Source organism: Pongo pygmaeus, chromosome 5 (assembly GCF_028885625.2).
Source record: "Pongo pygmaeus isolate AG05252 chromosome 5, NHGRI_mPonPyg2-v2.0_pri, whole genome shotgun sequence".
NCBI classification, from domain to species: Eukaryota; Metazoa; Chordata; class Mammalia; order Primates; family Hominidae; genus Pongo; species Pongo pygmaeus.
Window position 1 is genome coordinate 138,459,455 of NC_072378.2, and position 23,222 is coordinate 138,482,676.

Consider the following 23,222-nt stretch of genomic DNA (forward strand, 5'->3'; position numbering starts at 1 on the left):
TTCATGTAATCATGTTGATGTCTCCAGTGGTGATGTGTCCCACTTCTTATCACCTACACATCTTCAGAAGAGGATATTATTCCAATGATAATTCTATCAACATGAAATCGATCATGCAGATGCCAGTGTCCTTTGTGTCTATTTCTCACGGTCTTCTACATCTGCACTGAAATCAGTTTTTCTTTAGTGTTGTTATTGTTGTTTCTTCATTGAGAAAGGATTAAGCATTGAGGTGTTGCTTGACTTTAGAAATTGGGTGGGGTGGCATTTGGAAATGCAAGTTTTCTCTGAAGCATTTCAACTCCAGTATCTACTGACTAACCAATATAGAAGGATAGAATAGGGAAACAGAGGGTATCCACAAGGAACTTGCTTTCAAAGTCTCACTTGGCAATTTACTTTTATTTATGAAAGTCAGAGTTTATGTTTCAAATCTAAGTATTTCCTCTTGAAAGTAACTTACTCAAAAGCAGTTGATAATAGCAGGTTAATTACCTTGAGTCTTTGCACTGGAAAAACTGGCTGGGTCACCCCATTATACAACCATCTATTATGATTATATGATGACTCATTATCACGAAGACAATCTTGTGCCATTTAAATCAGCAGGATTCCATTTCTTCACCAGAGAACTATCTCTAAATACACACACACATGCTCACACACTTCTGAGTTTCCCTTTGTTTATTTTTGCAGCTAACAAAGTATGTTTTCAAGGTTAACAACGAAGCACAGGATAGTACAAGTGGAAGATCATTAACATGACTGGATAGGAACCTCTTTTAATTTCCCTTTCTTGGCTTTTTCCACACCCTAGGTGGATTATACTCAGCACTGCCACACCTAGAAAATACACCCAGATACCAGAATTGCAAAATTCAGGAAGAATGCACTGCACACTGTATCCAGGCACGCCAAGCTCACCTAAAAATGGTCTCGAAAAGCAAAGGGCTCTGACCATCGACTGATGGGGTTGCAAGCCCAGCCTGTCTGCAGGAATTTGTAAACCTGAAACCACACTACAGAAATTATTTTCTATAGTACTTATTTTTAAAACTCAACTGTAAAAATAAGTGTTGCAGGAAGAGTGAGGAAAAGAAGAGGGAATTTAAAAGAGGAAGTTGGGACTGAATCTATTCGTTCCAACCTCCCTAAGCAATCCACTTATTGATCAGTGCTTCCAACTCAAGGAATATTTAAAATTTTCAATTAAAGAAAAAATTCTATCAATCAGAGAATCTTGAAGGAAGGGGGATCATTACAATCATTTTACAGGTGAGGATATTGAGACCAGCAGGGAGATGACCTGCCCAAGCCTGCACAGATAGCAAGGACCAAAGTTGGGATGAGACTCAAATATGCCCTTTCAGATGTGCTTAGAAAAACAAGTCAGTGTTCACATTTACTGTATTAATAGAAATGTCTTTCAGGGGGAGTTTATAGAAAACAAAATAAACCAAATTAAGTTATGATGACTATATTTTCCATTGTTTTCATTTCCTTAAAAAAGGAAAGGCTGTTGAACTTGTCAGTTCTGCAGTCTGTGGTTTTGAAGCTAAGTTATTACACCCCACAGCTACCTTGTGTGAACACAGAAAGACCTTGACATATTACTTCTTTGTTACAATCAGCAGTAAGTGGCACTTAGCATGTCTGGCTACTTACAGAGTGAAATAATTGCTTAGGAACCTAGAACTGCTTATTTAAAGGGTGGGAACTCAATATTTAATTACTGAACCAAAAAGCACCTCAGCTTTACTGTGGGAAATCTCATGCAATGCACTGTTAGCCTTCAGGTGGTTTCTCAGCCCAATTCTTCGTTACTCTACAGAATCCTCTGGAACTTCCCTTCTGTTCATGACATAAAGGTATCTGTCTTGGTGAATCTGGATCAACAAGGAATGGCAGATCTCTATACTAGAACAAGGCTAAAGGAAGCAGAACATTTCTGCAAAATAACAGACTTAGTTTATCTTTGTCACAAATACTTTAGGTTGACATGGTTCTATTATATCAGGCTCATTGGTCCCAGGAGGTTGCATTTTTCCTAAATGTGCACCGTTAAGGTATTGTGTGATTGAGGAGGGGAAGAAGAAGGCTGGATGGGAAATCATGCAAAGACAAGTGCATGTGTTAGAGAAGCTTACAAAAGGAGTCATTTTCATGTATAACAGGAGACCATGTTTCTTAATCTCTAGATATCCAGTATCTTCTTGAATGAGCTGTGGTATCATTTTAAAAGATGGGATTTTTAACATTTTTAATGACCACTTCAAATTCTCTGCCAGTCACGGCATAGTTGCGTGGGTTTTTCTTTTCAATGTTGGTATAATCACCCAGATTACATTTCTCTATGAGAAACATTCACCTCGCATTTTGAAAAGCACAGAAAAATTCACTGCCAAGGACTAGCTGGCCAACAGTAGCCCTAGGGAGAAATATTTCCATTCTCCCACCCAGCCTCTCTGCACCCATCCTCACAATGACATACACCATAGTGGAAGTAACATATGACTTATGATGGGAAAAAAAATAACAAACGATAAAATGCGAAGGTGGGCAAGGGGAAAATAAATAGAGAGACTGCTACCCCACCACCTGAATGGAAGGGGACCCCAGCACAAGGAGGAGGCTTCAGCTACACTGCACACATGTCCCCCGGGTGTCTGAACCTGCCAGAAATCTCTTAGTCCATTTTCCTCTGGTTGATAGCACCGTAGAGAAATTGTTTAATGTGTGTCTAGGGTATTGTTCATTGAAAAAGTTCAGGGAGTAGACTATTAGAATTCATTAATCTCCACCCAAAAATTGGTTTTGGACACCTAAAATGAGCAAGGCCCTTAAAACTTCATACAAACAAACAAACAACAAACAAAAACCACTTTTCATTATATCCCATGTTCTTATTACCCATTTTTTTTTTAATTCCCTTCCCCAGATTTGAAAAATGGAAAAACTACAAACTGGAAACAAGTTTAGAATACCTGGTTTATTGGGAAAACTTCATAATGAAAACTACAATTGGCTTTTTCCACAACTTACAAAATAATAATCTGATATTTAAAATGAATTGGTTTTCATTATGTAAGTCGAAATGGTAAAAAATCATAATGACCTATCCGATGCATCATATATATGCTATTCAGAGAAACTCAAATCCCCGAATTCTCCTGTGGCATGTTTTATATCAGACATTTAAAATCTGTTTACCAAGAAAGACCAGGATTTTAACTATATGTAGGTTTCTGCTTACAGCTGCAAACTATCAGAAGCCTGTCTATATGATAGAGCCCAGATAAACCTGAGATTTAGAAAAGCAAGTCATTTATTCTCCTGAGGCTGTTTTAGTGGCACTTTTGTGACAGGAATGACCCTCCTAATGCTTTACTACACAACTTAACCAGATCTATCAGTCATGATAAATTAGACCCAGTCCATCTTTCAATCCAGTCTACTCTGGTTCTGAACATATAAACACAAAACACTACAGATTTATTAATATCGCATTTTCCCACACCCTAACCCTATAAAGAACTTTAACAGAGAAAATTTCATCTAAATATTTCACACTTACAGGAAAGCCTCACTAACTATGGCAACAGGTTTGGATCATGAAATAGTGCTTTCCTAGATGACGTATCGAGTCAACATGAAGCCTTAGGTAAAATGAATGATTCAGGATATTAATGAGAAATTCTCGCAAATGATATGCATTTAGGAAATGATTTTGCTTTCCTTAAATAGTTCGAAGGCTTGAAAATAAAACAATTTTTAACATTATCTTCCTCTTCTCCTTAGCCCTTAACAGACCCAGTCCATTCTATTTGGAAATAACAAGAACTTGATCAGATTATTAAATCTTGGAAACCTCATTTTTACCTTATAAAGTGTTAAGTTTCATGTTCATATTCTCTTACAAATGTAGTATAAATGTTATGGATAGATATAAGGAAATATTGGCATAGTACAGGTAATTAGTGAAAAGACACAACTTCACAAAACATAATAAAAGATAAACATGAAACTATAACACTACTTAAAAACTATTTTCTCCCAAATTATGTTAGCAGTTTTGACTAGTTTAATAATATGAACACTGCCAAAAAATGGGTTCAAAGTCGCCTGGAGAAACAGTTTCTTCTTCTGGAGTCCATCTCAGCAGCAGCGATTTTCTCCCACATTCATTCCCCAGTTAGGCAGATGTGTAGAAGTACCTGGGCTTGGCATTGCCCAGAAGGTCATCTTCGTAGTTGGGGAGGCAGCAGAAGAAGAAGGCACAGCCGATCAGGATAATCGTGGCTGCCCACCCAAAGCCGTAGGCCCAGTTATAGATGTAAGTGACAGCGGGGTTGGCATGAAGGGCGAAGGTCTGGGTGTACTTCACGGGGTAAATTACCAGGGAGATGATCTGGAACACAGCTAAAGAAAGGGAAGAAAAAAAATCCCAGGGTATGAATGCATACATGCATGAAGGAATAAATACACAGTAGCGACAGGTTAACTCCTTCCACCAAGTTTCTGCCTTGAAATAAGTATAAAATCTACCTGGAGGCAGGAGGAATCTGGTTAGGCAGAGGCCAAAAAAGATTCTTGACTACTGTGTGTAAGAGATGCCTGGCACTGAGCAGTATCACACACAAATGCCAAATACGTGAAAAACACACAAAAAATAATTGGAGAGCCATTCTATATTACATAAGCATTATATATACTAAAGCAAAAAAGTGCAAAACTGTGGCATACAATAGAAAGCAGGACAGTAAAGAACAACCTATTTTTTTTATCTTTGTGTTTCCTATACCAAACACATACTCAATATGTTGTGTTAGCAAAAATTACATATATATGTATATATACACGTAGGCATGCACAGATATACACACAGGCATGCACACATGACTCAATATTGATATTCAATAACACATCACTGGAATATTCATTCAATAAGTAAATGATTAAATGAAACAATGAACTAACATTGAGAATGATCAAGGGGAAAATCCACAGAGAAGCCTGCAGAGGGTGTGGGAATCTGAAGAGGAAACAGACATGGAGGGAGGGCAGGGGGAAGGGTATGGGGAGGTGTGGTGGGGACAGAAAAAATAAAAGCAGCAAATGATCACAGTGCTTAGGGAGGTGTGAGTGAGGATGTGGAAAGAAACACATGAAGATTTCTAAACTCTCTGGCATAACAGTCACATTACTACAATTATTAATCTTTGTAATAGTATTTAAGCAATTTCAAACAAAATGAACATTATTGAGTCTACTTTCGTGGTCTTTTTCAATGGACATGCATAATTTTATAAAGCTATGATGAGTATATACATGTGTATTCTGCATCATTTTAACTTAATATTTGTATGTACATTGCCATGTCAAAGGGTCTGATTTTAGCTCTTTCACCATAAAACACTACTCTCCACAAGGAGGGACCAAGTAGCTGTGCCCTCCAGGAAGGTATCAGGGAATCTGTAGTCCTCACCACCATTTTTTCTACCATCTTAATGCTTTTCTACAGCTCCACAGATGTACCTTGAAGTAGTTTTCTTTTTCTTCTTCATTTTTTTTTCACTGCTAGAAAGGCTATAGATGTTTCTGTATCTTCATTTGTTGCTTCTAATTCTTAATTAAACTAAAACATTCCTCTTCTCTTGCGATTTACAAAGGACAATCTTAGGGCAAATCTTAAATATTTATCTACTTCTGGTAGATAAATAGCAAACTCTTTAAATAGCAAACTCTTACTATTTAAGTTTGTCATTTGCTACCACATACTGTGTAAGATACAAAAGCAATGCTCTTCTATGTTGACTTCTAATTTTCTTAGTAATAAATATTAAATATTGCTATTTATCGATTCTGGCTCATCATATATGAAGTCCTTATAATAGTTTGGATTAACTTCTGCCAAATTTAAATTGTATCAATGTTCAATTTTTCTGATGTTTAATGTAAGAATATATATAAAATTTAAAATAACTGTTTCTATGAAACATACCTTAAAAGTCAAAATAGGCCTTATTCAACATTACTACTAAAAGTGTATTGAGATTTCTAGGCTTTTTATTCTTCTAAATACGTTTTCTGTTCTATTTTTCATACTCTTTAAAGGAAAGGATGAGTATTAAATTACAAAATGAAAATACTAGGTCAAGCCGACTGTTAAGCTGTAAATCTGTTGAAGCTCACTGAACTAATTTTCTTTACAACAATAACTCTGCTACCCTGTCACTGTGGATGGCCATTGCTAGATCTTTTTGTTTTAATGCTACAAGAAAGCAATGGATAAAAGAGTTTTACTAGGATATTTTTTATTCTGGTAAATACACATAACATTTATCATTTTCACTTTCAATTGTTCACTCTAAGTGTACGATTCAGTGGCATTAAATAAATTCACAATGTTGTGTAACCATTACTACTATCTATACCCAAAACTTTTTCATCTGTACATAAACTCAGTATCTCTTAAAAAATAACTCCCCATTCTTCCCTCCCCCCAGCCCCTGGTAACTTTTATTCTACTCCCTGTCTCTGTAAATTTGCCTATTCCAGGTAGCTCATGTAAATGGAATAATATATTTGTCCTTCTGTGCCTGGCTTATTTCACTTAGCATAATGTTTTCAAGGTCCATCACGTTGTAGCATATATCAAAATTTCATTCCTTTTTATGGCTGAATAATATTCCACTGTATGTATATACACATTTTGTTTGCCCATGCATCTGTTGATGGACACTTTGGTTGTTTCCACCTTTTGGCTGTTGTGAATAGTGTTGCTATGAACATGGGTTACAAGTATCTTCAAGTTCTTGTTTTTAATTCTTTTGGATATATACTTAGGAGTGGAATGCTGGGTCATATAGTATTTACTAGGATTTTTCAACTAACATTAATGTCTTAGTGTGTTATTTATTATTTATTTATTTATTGAGATGGAGTCTTGCTCTGTCACCCAGGCTGGAGTACAGCAATGCATCTTGGCTCACTGCAACCTCCACCTCCCAGGTTCAAGTGATTCTCCTGCCTCAGCCTCCCATGTAGCTGGGATTATAGATGTGCACCACCAAGCCCAGCTAATTTTTGTATTTTTAGTAGAGATGGGGTTTCACCATGTTGGCCAGGCTGGTCTCAAACTCCTGACCTCAAGTGATCTGCCTGCCTCGGCTTCCCAAAGTGCTAGGATTATAGGCATGAGCCACCACGCCTGGCCTTAGTGTGCTATTTCTAATGGTGATTTAAACTGGCATCTATGGAGTTTTCTAAGACACATGAAAGGAAGATACATCAAATGTGTTTCTTTGCTAGGGTCTCATAAATGGGAACTACAAAAATAACCAAGTAGAAACGAAAGTGGGCATCAACCAGATTCTTTATATATTTTGTGATTCCAAGTCATTTCTGATTTTAAAATATTATTCAAAAACCAAACTTTGAAAATATGAGGATCAGGAACTTTATTTTTAATCAACAGAAACTGTCAAATGTGCTGTGAAGAAGGCCAGCGCTGTGCATGTACCAGCCGGTTCTCTGAGGCACTCCTCCTGCCTCACCTGTGTTGCCCACAGCTCTGCGAACTTAACTCTTCTAAGCTCAGGGAACCAGCGCAAAGTGGCCTTCCACCTGGTTCATGCATGATCATATAGACCCCTTTGAGTCATAAGGCTTCTGACCTGTTTCCAAGACCATCTGCTCACTTTGTATTTGTACCTCGGGTCTGTAGCTTGAATTTCTGCTTTGGTCCCGTAAGCCCAAACTGGTAAGAAATGACCTGAGGCCTCGCTTTGCCACTGTCAGCACCTTCTCTTTTCTCCCTGCTCAGAAAGTCCAGTTTTACTTCTGAATCTAACACTGTGGCTAGGGTCCTGCCCCTTTGACAGATTTCCTTAGTGCCACAGACCTGACTAAAATTTCCAATAATTCTTCTCCTAAAATCCTAGTTCTTGTATTCCATCAATAAGTGTTCACACTGGGCCCTGCATACCTGAATAACTAAATTTCTTCACATCACCTGTGTCTGGACCACTATCCCCCCGCACGGGCACCATGCTGCAGATTCCAGTTCTGGCCCCTCCCAGGGTCTTCCATCCCATGGCAGAACACCATTTCAGGACCCACATCATAAGATCACAAGACTCTTTCAACAAGGGAAATAGTTCAGGGGCATTCAGGTCCCCTCAGCAGGGGGCTCACAGCAGGCCAGGGCTGGGGACCACAATGGAGAGCACTGCTTTTCCAGGGCTGACATAGCCTAGTTTCTCGGATAGAGGAGTCAGTGGATAGGGCCCCCTAAGAGAGATAGGGGCATGTAGAGTGACAACCCCTGTCACTCAGATGGGGAGTACAGAACACTGCGTGAGCCACAAGAGGAAAGGGAACCGGATCTTAAAACACTTCTCTCCTCTGTTACTTCTATCCTGGTGATACATTTTCCGAGAACAGATTAGAAACTGTTAACAGTCATGGGTCTTCTTTGTGGAACTGACCATTATTAAGTTGATGCCCACTGAAGGCGTAAATGAAGAATTGCTGACACACAGTCTTACCAGCCAAGGCAAGGAGACCTCCAATTACTCTTAGGAAGACGAGCATCTGGGGTCCACAGAGGGCGAAGAAGGAGAGGATGAAACAGATCACCAGGATGATGAAGCCACAGAAGAGCATGGCAGCCGCTGCTCTACCCCATGCTGCAAGAAAAAAAGAAACAGCAATGAACAAGACAGACATACCAAGTTGAAAAATTACTTATCACAGTATCAACATGGTTTTGGGCTTTTTTTCCCTACTCGTTACATTTGGATGGAGGGACAGTTTTTCTTTTGACAATACTTAAGCATCACCATATTTTAAGGGAAGAACAGGCAATTCATATGCAGGACATTAATATACTGAGACTCAGAAATGCCTTTTCCCCCTCAGTTTTTGGCAAAAGTTTACATCTCTGAAATGAAAGTCAAACTTCATTAATCTGTTTCTCATATGATAAGTTTGCCACATAACGGGTATATTTATAAGGTTCACCCAAGTTCTAACACAACATGATCATAATAAACAACATTTTTGGTACTGAACAATCCAGATTATAAACTCTAGGAAATGTTTTTAAATACCTTTAAGGGATCTTTGTTTCATATTAATGTTTGGTTCCATGCAAAAATAATCATTGAAAAAATATATTTATGATTAGGCAGAGGTGTTAAATAAAACAATTTAAGTGTGGAGAAGTAGCTCTGATCTTATAACAAGCTTATAACTAGCTTATAACAAGATCTTATAACAAGCTTGGGAGCAAACCACTTTCCTAAATTTCTGCCTAAATTTTAATTTCTTAAGTATTCAAAATGTATTGCACAAGAGATTTTAATTATTTACCTTTGCCCTAAAAAAGAATCAGGATTTGATGGCAATCAAGTTCTAGGTTTGAAGACCTACATGGGTACCTCCAGCCCTGGGTCATTCTATTCTGCACTGAGGAAATACAGAGATCCACGCTATCCACACGAATGATACCAGTCAACAATACCTATTGTCCAACCCACCCTCTTTGTTAAAACCTTTTCACACACAACCTTTCCTCTAGTGGTAACACCTAATAACATTCAGGACATGCATGAGCTCACTGAATCCTCACAACAACTTTTTTTTTCCCATGTTATTTTTTATTTATATATATATATTTTTTAATTTCAGTAGTTTTTGGGGTACAAGTGGTTTTTGGTTACACGGTTGAATTGTAATGATGGTGAAGACTTTAGTGCACCCGTTACCTGAGTAGTGTAGATCTCCTAATAACTTCTTAAGGTACACACTGCTATTGTTTCTATTTTAGAAATGAAGGATATACTTGAGTTCAAATAACCTGCCCATAGCCACACAGCTGGTAAATGGTTTAGACAGAGTTTGATTTCAGCCTGTTTGAATCCAAAACATGACTTTTTTAAAGATATAATTTACACACTATAAAGTTCGCCCTTTTAAAGTGTATAATTCAGTGATTTTTACTATATTCACAGCGTTGTACAACCATCTCCACTAACAATCCAGAATATTTTTATCACCCCAGAAAGAAACCCCGTGCCCATTAGCAGTCACCCTCCATCCTCTCTTCCTCCAACTTCTGGCAACCACAAATCTACTTTCTGCCTCTACACATTTGCCGATTTTGGACCTTTCATATAAATGGAATATCATATACTATGTGGCCTTTTGTGACTGGCTTCTTTCACTGAGTATGGTATGATGCGGTTCGTCATGTTATAGCATCAATCAATACTTCATTCTTTTTTATGGCTGATTAATATTCTATGGTATGGATAGACTTTAGTCTATCTGTTCATTTGCTCGTGGAAGATCGTGCACGCTTAACCTATTAGCCTTCACTACATTTGAAAAGGAGAGTCATGAGTCACCTGTCCTCCATCTTGGCGTTACTCTTACTCTGTAACACAGCACAGCTGACAGTATTTGTCCTCACTTAATTCTAGGTCGTTTGACTGGTCAAGGTGAAACAAAGATGGGGCTGGCAGAAAGAGCAAGGGTGTTGGAGCTGCTGGACCTCGTTTGGATCCTGCCTCTGCCCCTGTTGGCCATACTCCAGTCTTTGCATCTGTTAACCAAGGCTAAAAACACCTGTTCCAAGATGATGGAAGCACACTCCTGTAGTATCAGTGACTAGCTCCCCAGCCGTCACTACTCAAAACGTTCCTCCTGTGTCCCTATGACTTTTCTCTAGTACCTCATGTTTTTATTTTCTTCTACATTCGCAAGGTTCTGTACCATCCCTTAAAGATTGTTCCTCAGTCATCTGATGCATTTTTCTCTTTTCATCTGTTAGAGACAAACCTGAGCTAAGGCTCCACATGCCCTTCTCCAACTCCCATGCACCTTCCAGGTCTTCCTCTAGATTCATGAGTGACTGGGGCACAATAGATTATTAAGGAGATAAAACATTTTTGTGTCCTAGAAACACTGTTTTCACACAAATTAGGTCAGGATGGGGCTGAGACTGTACCTGATTTGGCCTAGTTTTATATGGACAATTTTTATTACTTTCCTCCAAATCTTCTAGCTCTTCCTGTCAGACCACTGAGAGACTTGAGAGACAAGGTTAAAATGGGAATGTTTTATTTTAAAATAGAAAGGAATAAAGCCAAAATGTTAAACTTAGTAAGTCTCTTTTCTCACTTTTGCCTTGTTCTTCAAGTAAGATAACTTTTAAGAGAAGAGGGACCATGCTTTGGAAAGAACATTAATTAATCAGACCTCTCAAAGTACAGCCCATAGACCACAAAGGCAAAATAAGCAGTAGTGCTCCTTAAAACGTTACTGATTCCTGTGCCTCCCTCCAGACCTAAGGAATCAGAGCTTGAGTGGTAGTACCCAAGAATCTGCATGTTATTAGTGTTTCTTATATCCATAAAGTTTGAGAACAACTTAGATGATTAAAGTCCTTATTAAAACAGATGCAGCACTACCAAAAAGGATCGTATAACTTTAAGTATGTGACCCATTGTCAATTACAGTCTCATTTATTTAGTTTTTTTAAAATGGCCACTGGTAATTGTTAAGTTCAATTAAGTCCAATAGTTAAATCAAATAAGCAAGAATTTTTTTTTTTAATTTTATGAGTTCACAAGTTTGAAACTGCAATGAAAGGAAACATATCTACATATGCATGTAAAAGAATGCAAACATAATAAAAATCATTGCACAGCAGAATGTGAGTTTTCAATAAAAACAGGCAAAACCTCCTAACAAGGAATCTATTTCAATAACTAAACTTTTACAATCACAGATAAAGGTTTGAAAAATCTAGCCAAACAAATTATGTATGATATTTTTGTAAAGAGTAATATTAACAATTTTACTTATTTGAGGAAAATTAACATAAAAAGATTATTACTATTATACTTCCTCTAACATTATAGATGAAGTATAATTTATGCTTAGTTTCAAGTGCTTGGAAGGAATTAAACCAAAGAAATGGTAAGCCAATTCACCTACCCTAAAGCCAAGACGTGAACATAAATATAGGAATATTTTAAGAACTTTTCCCATGCTATCTTAACACAACTCAGTTAATGTCTTGCTTAAAGTGCTGAGTCTAAAGAAAATCAAAATGGAAAATTAAACAACATTTTGTCTTCAGAAAGACTGCCTTGGAAATAGAACGTGTAAAACCTGCTCCTTGCATCACAGAAACACCCACATTGAATCACTTAACTATCATTTAAGACAGAAATCTTGGCACAGTTCTAAAGATCCTGACTGATGAATAACAGACGTCTTCAAGTAAAGCAATCTGCCTTCTCATGTCAATGACCATTTAGACCATACCAGGTCTGAGCAGGGTCCTCCCAGCCCACCGTTCTGTCTGAGAAGGAGCCTTTCAGATGTAGAGACTTGGGACATGGGTATTCTCGATGACCTACATTTTGAAAAGTTAATAACTTTATGCCCTAGGTAGCTGCGGTCTCACTTAGTTACCTAGAATGAGCCTACTTTCTACAAATTGACCAAACCCTTTAGGAGCTGTTGTCTCACTTAGTTACCTAGAATGAGCCTACTTTCTACAAATTGACCAAACCCTTTAGGAGCTGTTTATATTTGTATATTATATCACGGTCTAAATTCTACCCTATTTCCCAACCCCACTGGAAAACATCAATTTTTAGAACTTGTCCTAAAGATACATCTTTCATGATTCAATAAATGGTCCTCAGTTTTTCAAAGGCAGACTATCCATCTTTATCTAATATGAACACAAGTTTGTCTTTCGTTACTATTTTATATACCAGATGTGTGTGTGTGTGTGTGTGTGTGTGTGTGTGTGTGTGTAAGTGCATGGGAGAGAGTAGAAAGGAGAGAGTAGAAAGGATTCTTATTGTCAACTCTCATTCTCTGGATTGAGACCACAAAAGCATTCAGTACTCCAGGTAAATAGATGCTGCGTTTCTGTGTAGGAAAGTTTTTGTTTGTTTGTTTTATTTTCTTAAGAGAAGACCAATTTGGTGTCCTAACTTTATTAAGTACCATTTAGAAAAGTTCATGTAATCAAAGAAACCAGCAGCATTATAAATCCAATTTAAGTGATATTCATTAGATGAACAACAGCTTCTCAAAGTCTCCTAGCCCTTGCAAAGATTCAACATTAAATCAAGAACATGGAAACCATTTAACGGCCACCAAAAAAACTGAGTTTTTCCTGGGACGTGTTTTTAAGTTTTCTGTATGACAAAGCATGCTATATTTTTTTCCAGAAATTACATACAAAAACCCAAAATGTTACAAGGCTAGTAAGATCAACTAATAAGAGCAAAAAAGTAAAAATAAGTAAATACCTTAAATGTCAAGCTAGAAGTAGGCCAGCCGCGGTGGCTCATGCCTGTAAGCCCAGCACTTTAGGAGGCCGAGACAGGTCACGTGAGGTCGGGAGTTCGAGACCAGCCTGGCCAACATGGTGAAACCCCCATCTCTACTAAAAATACAAAAATTAACTGGGTGTGGTGGCACACGCCTGTAGCCCCAGCTGTTCAGGAGGCTGAGGCATGAGAATCGCTTGCACCTGGAAGGCAGAGGTTGCAGTGAACCAAGATCGCGTCACTGCACTCCAGCCTGAGCAAAAGAGGGAGACTCTGTCTCAAAAAAAAGGTCAAGCTAGAAATGATAAACTGAAGCTTGAGAAAATAAAATAAACTTTTATTTTAAGACAAGAAGAACGTCATTAATATTTTTTAAATTGTTGGTGATACTTTGGAGATGATCACTAAGTTTCCCCCCAAAGGTAGTCCTCCTCTTCATGAATCTGCTGCATTCTTCGATAGTTTTAAACGACGCCCTTATGACACTAATGTGGCACCCAACCAGAGTCCAGTCCCTTTCCAGAATACAGGATTCATCTGTCAATAATACCAAAGATTCTGTATCATCCAAGATTTTGTCAGATTCTTCATATTGTTTCTATAAGGCTCTTTAAGCCAAACACAGGCAGAACTGAAAACCGGATAAAACCACAGTTCAAAAAATTAAAAAGATCCTGCCTACAACTAAATGTAAGCATGGGAGAATGATATATTCAAAAATATAGTTTTGCATGTTCAATGAGGAGGTAATCTGCAGTGATTTGGCCAGTGCTTCTGAAACTTAAAAGTGCTTACCTCCTCCGGGAAGTAGTTAAAATGCAGATTCCGATTCTTAGGCCAGCATGAGACACTGGACGTCCAACAACCACCCAGATAATTCTGCTGTGCTGGTTTGCGACACTTTGAGCAGCAAAAATCTAGAGGACAACTCGTAGCAGTCCCCCCAAAAAAATACATAAAAAGACACCATTCTGCAGAAGTTCAGGAAGGCAGTTAAATGGCTCAACAGAGAGATGGTAGGGAGAATACATGGAAGAGCATTCCACAGATGGTGTGAGATTCTTTACATGCTCTGCATGCTCTCATGAAACTGACTACTCCATTGCTCTCTGTTACTTTAACCCTTAATAACCTTCTTTTAGATGATTTATCTAATCAACGAGGGGAGAAGCCATTCTATACAGGACAGGGTGAAAACAGGAAAAGTCAATCTAAAGACAAGATAACTAGCGGTGAATTTGGGATCTACCCTCAAATATTTGAACATCTGTCAATGAAAGAAAGCTGGAAAGTAAGAATTACACAGCTCTGTCAGTTTAAGAGAAGTACTTGGAAACAAACTCTATCATCCAGGGAACAGAAATAAGTTGTTGAATAAGGGACGAAGCTTAGTCGGGGTGCTATGGATGGGTGCAGGCTTTGGTGAAAGCTTGAATCTGGTGTACTTTAATTCCTTTCTAATTATAACATCCCAGGAGTCTGCATCCCTTTACAGGATAAACACAAGTTAGGGGACACTGAGAAAGGAACTGAGGCTCTCTGGGGTGGCTACTGCTGAGTGAGGCACATGTGGAATGAATGGCCTGGACTAGATTACTGGGTCCTAAACGTTCTAGATTTTATAAATCATATGTACTTTTAAAAATTATTAAATCAATAGAGTGGGCAACTTTTTATTTTTTGCTGTGTAAGGACTTGAATGCATACATGCTCGTGCAAAGAGTAATCTGTCTGCTGTCGGGCGCGGTGGCTCATGCCTGTAATCTCAGCACTTTGGAAGGCCGAGGCGGGCGGATCACGAGGTCAGGAGATCCAGACCATCCTGGTTAACATGGTGAAACCCCGTCTCTACTAAAAATACAAAAAGTTAGCCGGGCGTGGTGGCGGGCGCCTGTAGTCCCAGCTACTCGGGAGGCTGAGGCAGGAGAATGGCGTGAACCCGGGAGGCGGAGCTTGCAGTGAGCAGAGATTGTGCCACTGCACTCCAGCCTGAGCGACAGACCGAGACTCCATCTCAAAAAAAAAAAGTAATCTATCTGCTAATGCCTAATTTCATAAATTAGGAACAGTTTTGTATTTTTTTTGGAGACAGAGTCTTGCTCTGTCACCCAGGCTGGAGTGTAGTGGGCCAGTCTTGGCTCACTGCAACCTCCGCCTCCCGGGTTCAAGAAATTCTCCTGCCTCAGCCTCCTGAGTAGCTGGGATTACAGGTGCCTGTCACCATGCCGGGTTAATTTTTTTGTATTTTTAGTAGAGACGGGGTTTTACCATGTTGGCCAGGCTGGTTTCAAACTCCTGACCTCAAGTGATCTGCCCGCCTCAGCCTCCCTAAGTGCTAGGATTATAGGCGTGAGCCACCACACCCGGCCAGGAACAGTTTAATACCTTTCCCTACCCCACTCCCCACTGAAAAAACCACAAGGGCATAATCTCAAAATGAAGTCCTTTCAATCAGCGGTCCCCAACCTTTTTGGCACCAGGGACCAGTTTCAAGGAAGAAAATTTTTCCACAGACTGGGGTTGGGGTCTGGTTTTGGGATGATTCAAGTGCATTACCTTTATTACACACTTTATTTCTAATATTATTACACTGTATAATATATAATGAAATAATTACACAACTCACCATAATGTAGAATCAGTGGGAGTAACGGTCTGTGGCCTCAGGGTTGGGGACCCCTGCTTTAAGAGGAATTTAGACTAACGTAAACTATTAACTTGTACTTACTTTTCTTATTTCTTGTACATTTGAGAGCCACAGGGCTAACTGACCTAAAACTATTTCACGTAATACTGATTCTTTGACTTGGCCAACAGCGATTTCATGTTAAAAACAAACAAAATATCAATGCATTTGCAGTATGCAAAGGGTGTCTTTGGTTAAAAAACAACAACAAAAAACCGGAGGCTTTGTACTTCCCAGTTTGGATTCAAGGCAAATGCTCGTCAATCCTCACTGACTCCCTGTTTCACTCTGCTGCACAAACTTATCGCCATTATTCTCCACTTGAACAAGCTGGAGCTTGCCTGTGATTTGAAATCTACACAGCTGAGGCTGAAAACATCCTCCTGATGTATTCTTTCTTAAGAACTAGAAAAGAAGGTGCCAGCGGTGCAAAACTAGTATGAGTGAACATGCATTTAAATTTCACATTTTATTTATAGGTGAAATTTGAATGATTTCAATCATTAATCTATAGATTTTCTTTTCCTGTTTTGACAAATATAAACCATGATTTTTTAAAAATTCAAATAAGAATGTTTTTAGCTGGGTGTTAATTTAGCTGGTCAAAGAAAATATTCAGCGAATAATTTGGCTCATTCACAAGGAAAAATGAGGTGATTTGGTCATCTGATATTCTTAAACTGTCAGTAACAGTGAATATATAATATTCTGCTTTTTATATAGTTCTAAGGAATTATTTATCTTTATAAAAACATCCATATTCATTAGGATTATTGTCAATACTTGCCAGGAATAACCTGTGTCTTTACTACCAAAATGAACATATTATTATGATTATCAACTAATAAGAGAGGTGTTGAAACACTGTAATAACAAGATTTTCTTAATAGTTACAATGGTAAATCAAAATATTTATTGCCTAGTACATATCAAGAAGTTTTTCAAAGTGGATGTACACACTCAATTCTCTATACGGAGATCTCATTTTAATCAGAGCCATCAACCTTATTCCTTGTTGCACAAGATACTGTGTGTTTGTGCATACGTGGGAGTGTGTGTAAACTGCTTACTTCATTTTAGATAAAGTACAAGCTCATGTAAATATACAGTTTTCAGTAAGGCCTTACTAAGGCTATCGAAAATCTAGAGTTCATAGATGCCTAGATAATCGCCTTACAGTGTCGTTATACACAGCTTCTACAATTGTGAGGCAAAACTAGCCAATGGGCATGCAGGCGATGACACAGACGTATAAAGCACTTAAACTCATCTTTGACTACGACGGCCAGAGGTAGCTCCATATCTGCTGTCTTCTTCCCACAGCCACCTCACAACAGCAGATCCCAGATTCATGATTTGATTCTAGATCTTGAGCAACAGCCGTGTGTAATGCATTCCTGGGCACTTAATTACCTTTGCAAAGGTAGCAGGAATAACTAAATTGAGTTGTTCAAGCTACTACCATTTACGAAAATCAGTCATGCTGCATTATAAACAGATTTTTCAAGATCCACTTAGAAAATCGAGCTTTTCCAAGGACCAATTTCTATGTCAAACTGAATTATAAACTATATACTGGTTAGTATTTTCTTTACAATGAAAAAAATTAACATTTAGACTTCTAATTAAAAATTCAACCAAACTAAGAAAAAAACCTGCTTATTGCCTTCCATATACAAAGCACTGTATCAGTCTAAGGTGGAACAGCCACACCCTAAAAAGGTGAGCTCATTCTGCAAGTCAAGAAAAATAAAAATGGCATTGTGCATGTTTCACAAGAGGGCTGTGGTCACAGCCAGAGCCTTGCAGGTCAAATCATGTCCCGTCAGTAGCACTGATCATAGTTCTGCCAATATCTCCCCCCACCAGTCAAAGGCACACTAGTCTTACTTTATATGTGGAGGATTACTGCATATACTTTGGGTCTGCATTAGTCTTTGGAGTAGGGTATAATTATCAAAGTATGTTTAAAAACACACATGCAGATCTGTTAGGTCCCCTAGAAGAGACCGAATTCAGATGCATTTTAAATAGAAGATAGAGGTACATTATTTCAAAAACAATTAATTTGCTTTAAAACCCTAAAAGACTGGAGATGATACAAACCTGAGCTGGCACAGTGTGTGGGTTTTCAGAGAAGAAAACACACAAACTGCAAGGAAAGCTGGAATTTTCTGCAGTGTTTACATTTTATTACCTGGCTAATGGGGACCATGCTTCCTTTTGTGGGGAAGTTCATGAGGACGTCCAAAGGATCACACAAAAGAAAGGGCACCAAGTTGCTGATACAGTCCCCCAGAAACACAAATAAACAGGATTGGGTTGGAAGCCCTGGGCCACTTCAAAGAAAGAATCAAGTCAATGGTAATAGTAAGAAATGAAAACAGGCAGTGTAGCTAGCTTGCTTTCTGTGTTTAAAACTATTAAACCCGGTAGGTAAAACCCATTTGGCTTTAAGGTTTTATTAGGCTCTCACAGACCCCATCTCCACCCGCACACACATTGCTAATCACGGTAGACCCCGGCTGTGATTCCCGTCCACCCCTAAGCAAGGAGAGAGGGCTTCCCACTGTGAAAGAAAACGCCTTCTCAGACAAGAACTATGCTCCAGTCCTGACTTTCAGCAAGGCAAGCAGGGAGCTTCCTCCATGCTGGGAAAATGGCGCACAGTACTTCACTTGCCAGGTACATTAAATTTGTCAACTCTGCTTCACTTCGCGAGTGTAGGGAATGTGTTTGCTTTTTAGATTTCAAATCAGATTAAAATAATTAAGTTTTCTAAACAACAATGCCATGCTTAAACCAAAGGACACGCCCTAGAACAAGAGCTAACAAGAAGAACTAGCCTGACCGGTAAAATAGACTGAAATATCTATTGAAAACGTTAACTGCTAAAACTGCCTGAAAGGGCTTTTTTAAATGAGAAAGTTTTTTCAGCTATATCAAGTTGAACGAATCCACTGATATTAGGGAAGGCACGTTATTTCAATATTTATATTTTAATCATAAGAAGAAACAAGAGAAGGAAGGGAAGAGAAATGGGAAGAAATTTCAGTCAGGTCTCCAAGAAACTTTGTTCATTATATTTACTCATCTAAACTCGTAATGCTTGAAATAATCTTTCGTACGTAACCGACAAAACCCAGGAAAAAAACTATACAGTTTGAACTAGGGCTTTTTTTTTTTTTTTTTTTTTTCTGTTTCTGAGCTTGGTGTTGGCCACCCAAAGCTACAGCTGCTGCATTTGGTTCAGGTCGGATGCATGAGCCCGAGCTCGCCCTAAATAGGCATTCTGAAAAGCACTGGCTCCCCCGACCCTGTGAGGACCCACCACGCGCGGCGGCTTTTGCACGCCGCGGCCCCGAGGGCTTCCTGGAGGCGGCGGCGGCAGCGGCAGCGGGCGGGCACTCACCGTACTCCATGAGGCTCTGACAGCCCTCCTCGTAGGACCCGCTGCCGCCGCCCTCTTGGGAGCATTTCCACCACAGCGAGGACGTCTGGATGTGGTCGCTAGACTGCAACCAGCCGCGGCCGGCCAGCGCGATGATGTCGAAGGCGATGGCGCTGAGTAGGAGCAGGGGCAGGATCCAGCGGCAGCGCTCGCAGGCCAGGCCGCAGCGGATCATGTTGACGGGCGGCGCGGGGCCGAGCGGAGCGGAGCGGGGCGGAGGAGCGCGCGGGACGGGCGACAGCGGAGAGTGGCCTGCGAGCGCGGGCGCCGCCACAAAAGCGAAGAGGCCGCGGGGAGGCGGCTCCCGAGGACGCCGCTCCGGGCGGCCCCACCTAGATTCCGGTGACTCAGAGCGCGCCCGCCCCGACCTGCCCGGCCGGGCCGGGGCGGGCGGGGCCGCTGGTAAACAGGCGGGGCTCGGGTGACACCGGGCGGCGGCGGAAGGCGGTCGGAGGGTCCCGCGCGTCCCACGAGCCTCCAGTCCCGCTCACCTGGTCCTCTCCAGGCGCGTGTTTTGTCTTCCTGGCGCACCAACGTATACACCTGTTTATCTGCACAGCGCCAGCCTAATATCTGACCCCTGATGTCGCATCGTGGCGCGGTGGTCAGCAATGCCATATTTGAGTTTTCAGCAGTGTGAGATGCGTGTTCTAATTGCACCTGTGGATAAAGGCTGCACTTCTTTGGACGCGTGCCCCCAAACCCAGAAGCCCGTCCCTGACCCCTGCTGACACAGGTGATCCCTTCCTCCTAGGCTCCGCCTTTGCACCTTGGACCGTGGCTCCCCGGGTACTCATCTCTTTGCATGCTGTTCTTTCTTGCTGGGTTGCCAGCTTTTGGAAAGCGGAGGCGATGCTGAATTTATCTGTGTATCCCTAGTGTCCGGCACCGTGTTTGGATCTCAAGGGGAGCTCAGTGAATTCGATGAATGAACATGTAATTTAACAAATACTCGCTTCCTTTCGGAAAGGCTTCATCTGGCTTCCCCAGATAATTTCATGTCGCCTCTGCTGCAGTCCACTTCCTATCACGAATCTCTACCTATTTAAACTGCACTGTCTCTACTCTTCATTCACTATTTTGAGGTTTTTCCAAATAAAAATCATACGTCAGCATGCAACTTGCATTTAGAATCCCCCCCCCCCCGCCCCCCCGCCTCGGTGTCCTGGGCTAACTCCCGTCAGAGTCCGGACTCCTAAGGTGTGACAGGAAGGGTGGGGTGGCAGCCAGGTGTGCCGCTGAGGACAAAGGAGTTCTCAGTGTCAGGCACCTCGGTGGCCTTGGGAAAATCACTGAAACATCGTATGGGGGTCATTTCTTAACCCTATACCTCCAAAGATTTCTTCTGAATCCCCTATGTTTTCTGTTAATTTAATGTAAAAGGGGGACCTACTTAAAAATATTTAAAATTGTATTCCAATTTGATATTCTCAATAGAAACAGAATACTATTTTGACTTATGCCATTTTCTGGCAATTTTTGAGGACAAATAAAAGCACGGAGAAAGTATCTGAAAATACATGAAATAATTTCCCTAGCCTTCATTTTTCATAATTCAAGTTTTACATAAATCACATCATATATTTTTATTACAGGCAAATATTTTCACTTTCAAAGAACACAGGAGGGTGTTCTGCCAAAAGTTAACTTTGTATCGTGGAAGTTGTGTGAAGAAAATTGTGATATTTATGTTCTCAGGGTTTTCAAAAGTAATGAAGATATTTGTTTAATTAACTATGTATAATATATTTGTGAGAAAAAAATTTCTTATAAGTCAAATACTGACCAGAAGCAAAGTGGCTTCAGACAAAATGAGAGTTTTGCAGGCGTCTTAATATCTCTGAATGATTTTGGACTTGATATATGTAACTTATTTTTGTTATTCAATGAAACTATTTCCGATGGGCTTGAGGAAAAGAGCTCATTAATGCTGAGGTGAACACAAGGAGATTAGCTCTTCACAATTTCTGGAAGAGACCACATTGACCCCGATGGATTTCCAACAATAATATACCCAACATGTGGTGCAGACTGTGGAACCGGATGGTTCAGGTTTACACGCTTTCTCATATTCCCTGTGTGACACTGGGCAGGTTACTTCAGTTTTTTGTGCCTCCGTTTCCTCATCTGTAAGACAGACCGTGCCAACCTCAGTGTTTTAATGATTGTTAAAAGAGCAAATCCATCTAAAGTGCTCAAGATAGTTCCTGCATATAATAAGGGTTGATGATGATGATGACGATTTTTCATACAGATTTTCCACTTTTGAAGACTGAAAGAGGGGAATGTCCATGTTTCTAAAGGGCAAATTCTATAGGTGAATACCAACTGTAAGTGACTAAGTTATTTTAGACAATGCAATCATTCATCCTAGCCATATTCATAAAATGATGGCTCATAGAGAACAGTAGGCAGTGGGATAGTTCCCCCTGCTGGACAATGTAGGGATTGCGCCTGAGCACTGAGCACTTGGCAAAAATGTAAATTGTACCTAAAGAAATTTTTTTTTAATTGAGGCTTGACTGACATACAAAAAAGTGTATATATTTAATATATACAACTTGAAGAATTTGAAGATAAGTACATACCCATGAAACTATCACCATAAAGAAAAAGGTTTTATTTTTCTAATTTGGGGTTATGTTTATAAAACCAATGACTGTTACCAACAAAAATACATAAATATATAATTTTAAAAATAAAAATTGGTAGAAAGTAATAGTAATGATAATCATAGCAGCTAACAAACATCTGCTGGAGTTTACTATGTCCCAGTGGGTGTTTCACATCTACCTTACGAGGTATGTACCAGCATCTCCTTCATTTACACGAGGGACTGAGGCACAAAGAAGTTAAGTAACTTGCCCAAGACCATGCAGTCATGGAGTGGCAAAGCCAGGCTTCAACCTAGGCAGCCTGACACCAGGGATAGTGCTATTCATCACAGTAAGCACTCGTAAGAGTTTATGGATGTATCCAAATGTCTCCTTCTTTCTTCCCTTCTTTGGTCCTTGTAAACACCCAAACTACTCCTAGTTATCTCCCAAGCTGCAGTGACATGATCCCCCTGCCACCATTCTGGGCATTTCTGTAGGACCATTGGGCCTTTGACATGGTTCTCTTGTGGCTGTCCAGTTGAGTCCATGGATGAAGTACCCTCCAGAAGATATAGAGTGATTGAGTCTCCTCTGGATGTGGCAAATGCTCCCACTGTCAACCATTTGGCAAAGATGCAGGGCCTTATTTTTCACATTGAACATTGATGAAATCACGTGATAGCTGTGGACCATTGACAGTCCTTAATAATAGCATAGCCTGAGTTAGAACCAACAGCCATGATCCAGAAAACCAAGAATATCCTATGTAAATTAACAGTGACTGTGAATGCACAGTAAACGTCAACCCAGGATTCTTCGACCTTACCCACCCAGTCCTGCTCCTCTGACCTGATGAACACCTACTGACCCCTTGACCTCAGCAAAACGTCACTTCCACAGAACGCCCCCAACTAGATTAAGTTCCCATTACACATCCTCAAAGCCCTGTCTTTCCTTCAAAACTTTTCTCACAATTCTAATTATATATTTATTCTGAATCATTTTTATCCACTCCCACTGCAATGTAAATTCGATGTTGACAAAAGTGTCGTATGTTACCTCTCACCAATGTGTGCACAGTACCCAGTGCCTGGAACATAATAAAATTCCAAGAAACACTTGTC

At 39.9% G+C, this 23,222-nt stretch overlaps 1 protein-coding gene across 1 annotated transcript; it reads right to left on the reverse strand.

The window, feature by feature from the left end:
* Positions 1 to 2,970: 2,970 nt before the first annotated feature.
* PERP (p53 apoptosis effector related to PMP22) lies at positions 2,971 to 19,864 on the reverse strand. The gene is made up of 3 exons (XM_054491338.1): positions 19,463 to 19,864; positions 8,550 to 8,690; positions 2,971 to 4,419 (listed from the first exon to the last, which is right to left on the reverse strand). Exons 1-3 carry the CDS (start codon positions 19,674 to 19,676, stop codon positions 4,193 to 4,195), a joined length of 582 nt encoding a protein of 193 aa, XP_054347313.1. The 5' UTR covers positions 19,677 to 19,864; the 3' UTR covers positions 2,971 to 4,192.
* Between the last annotated feature and the right edge of the window lie 3,358 nt (positions 19,865 to 23,222).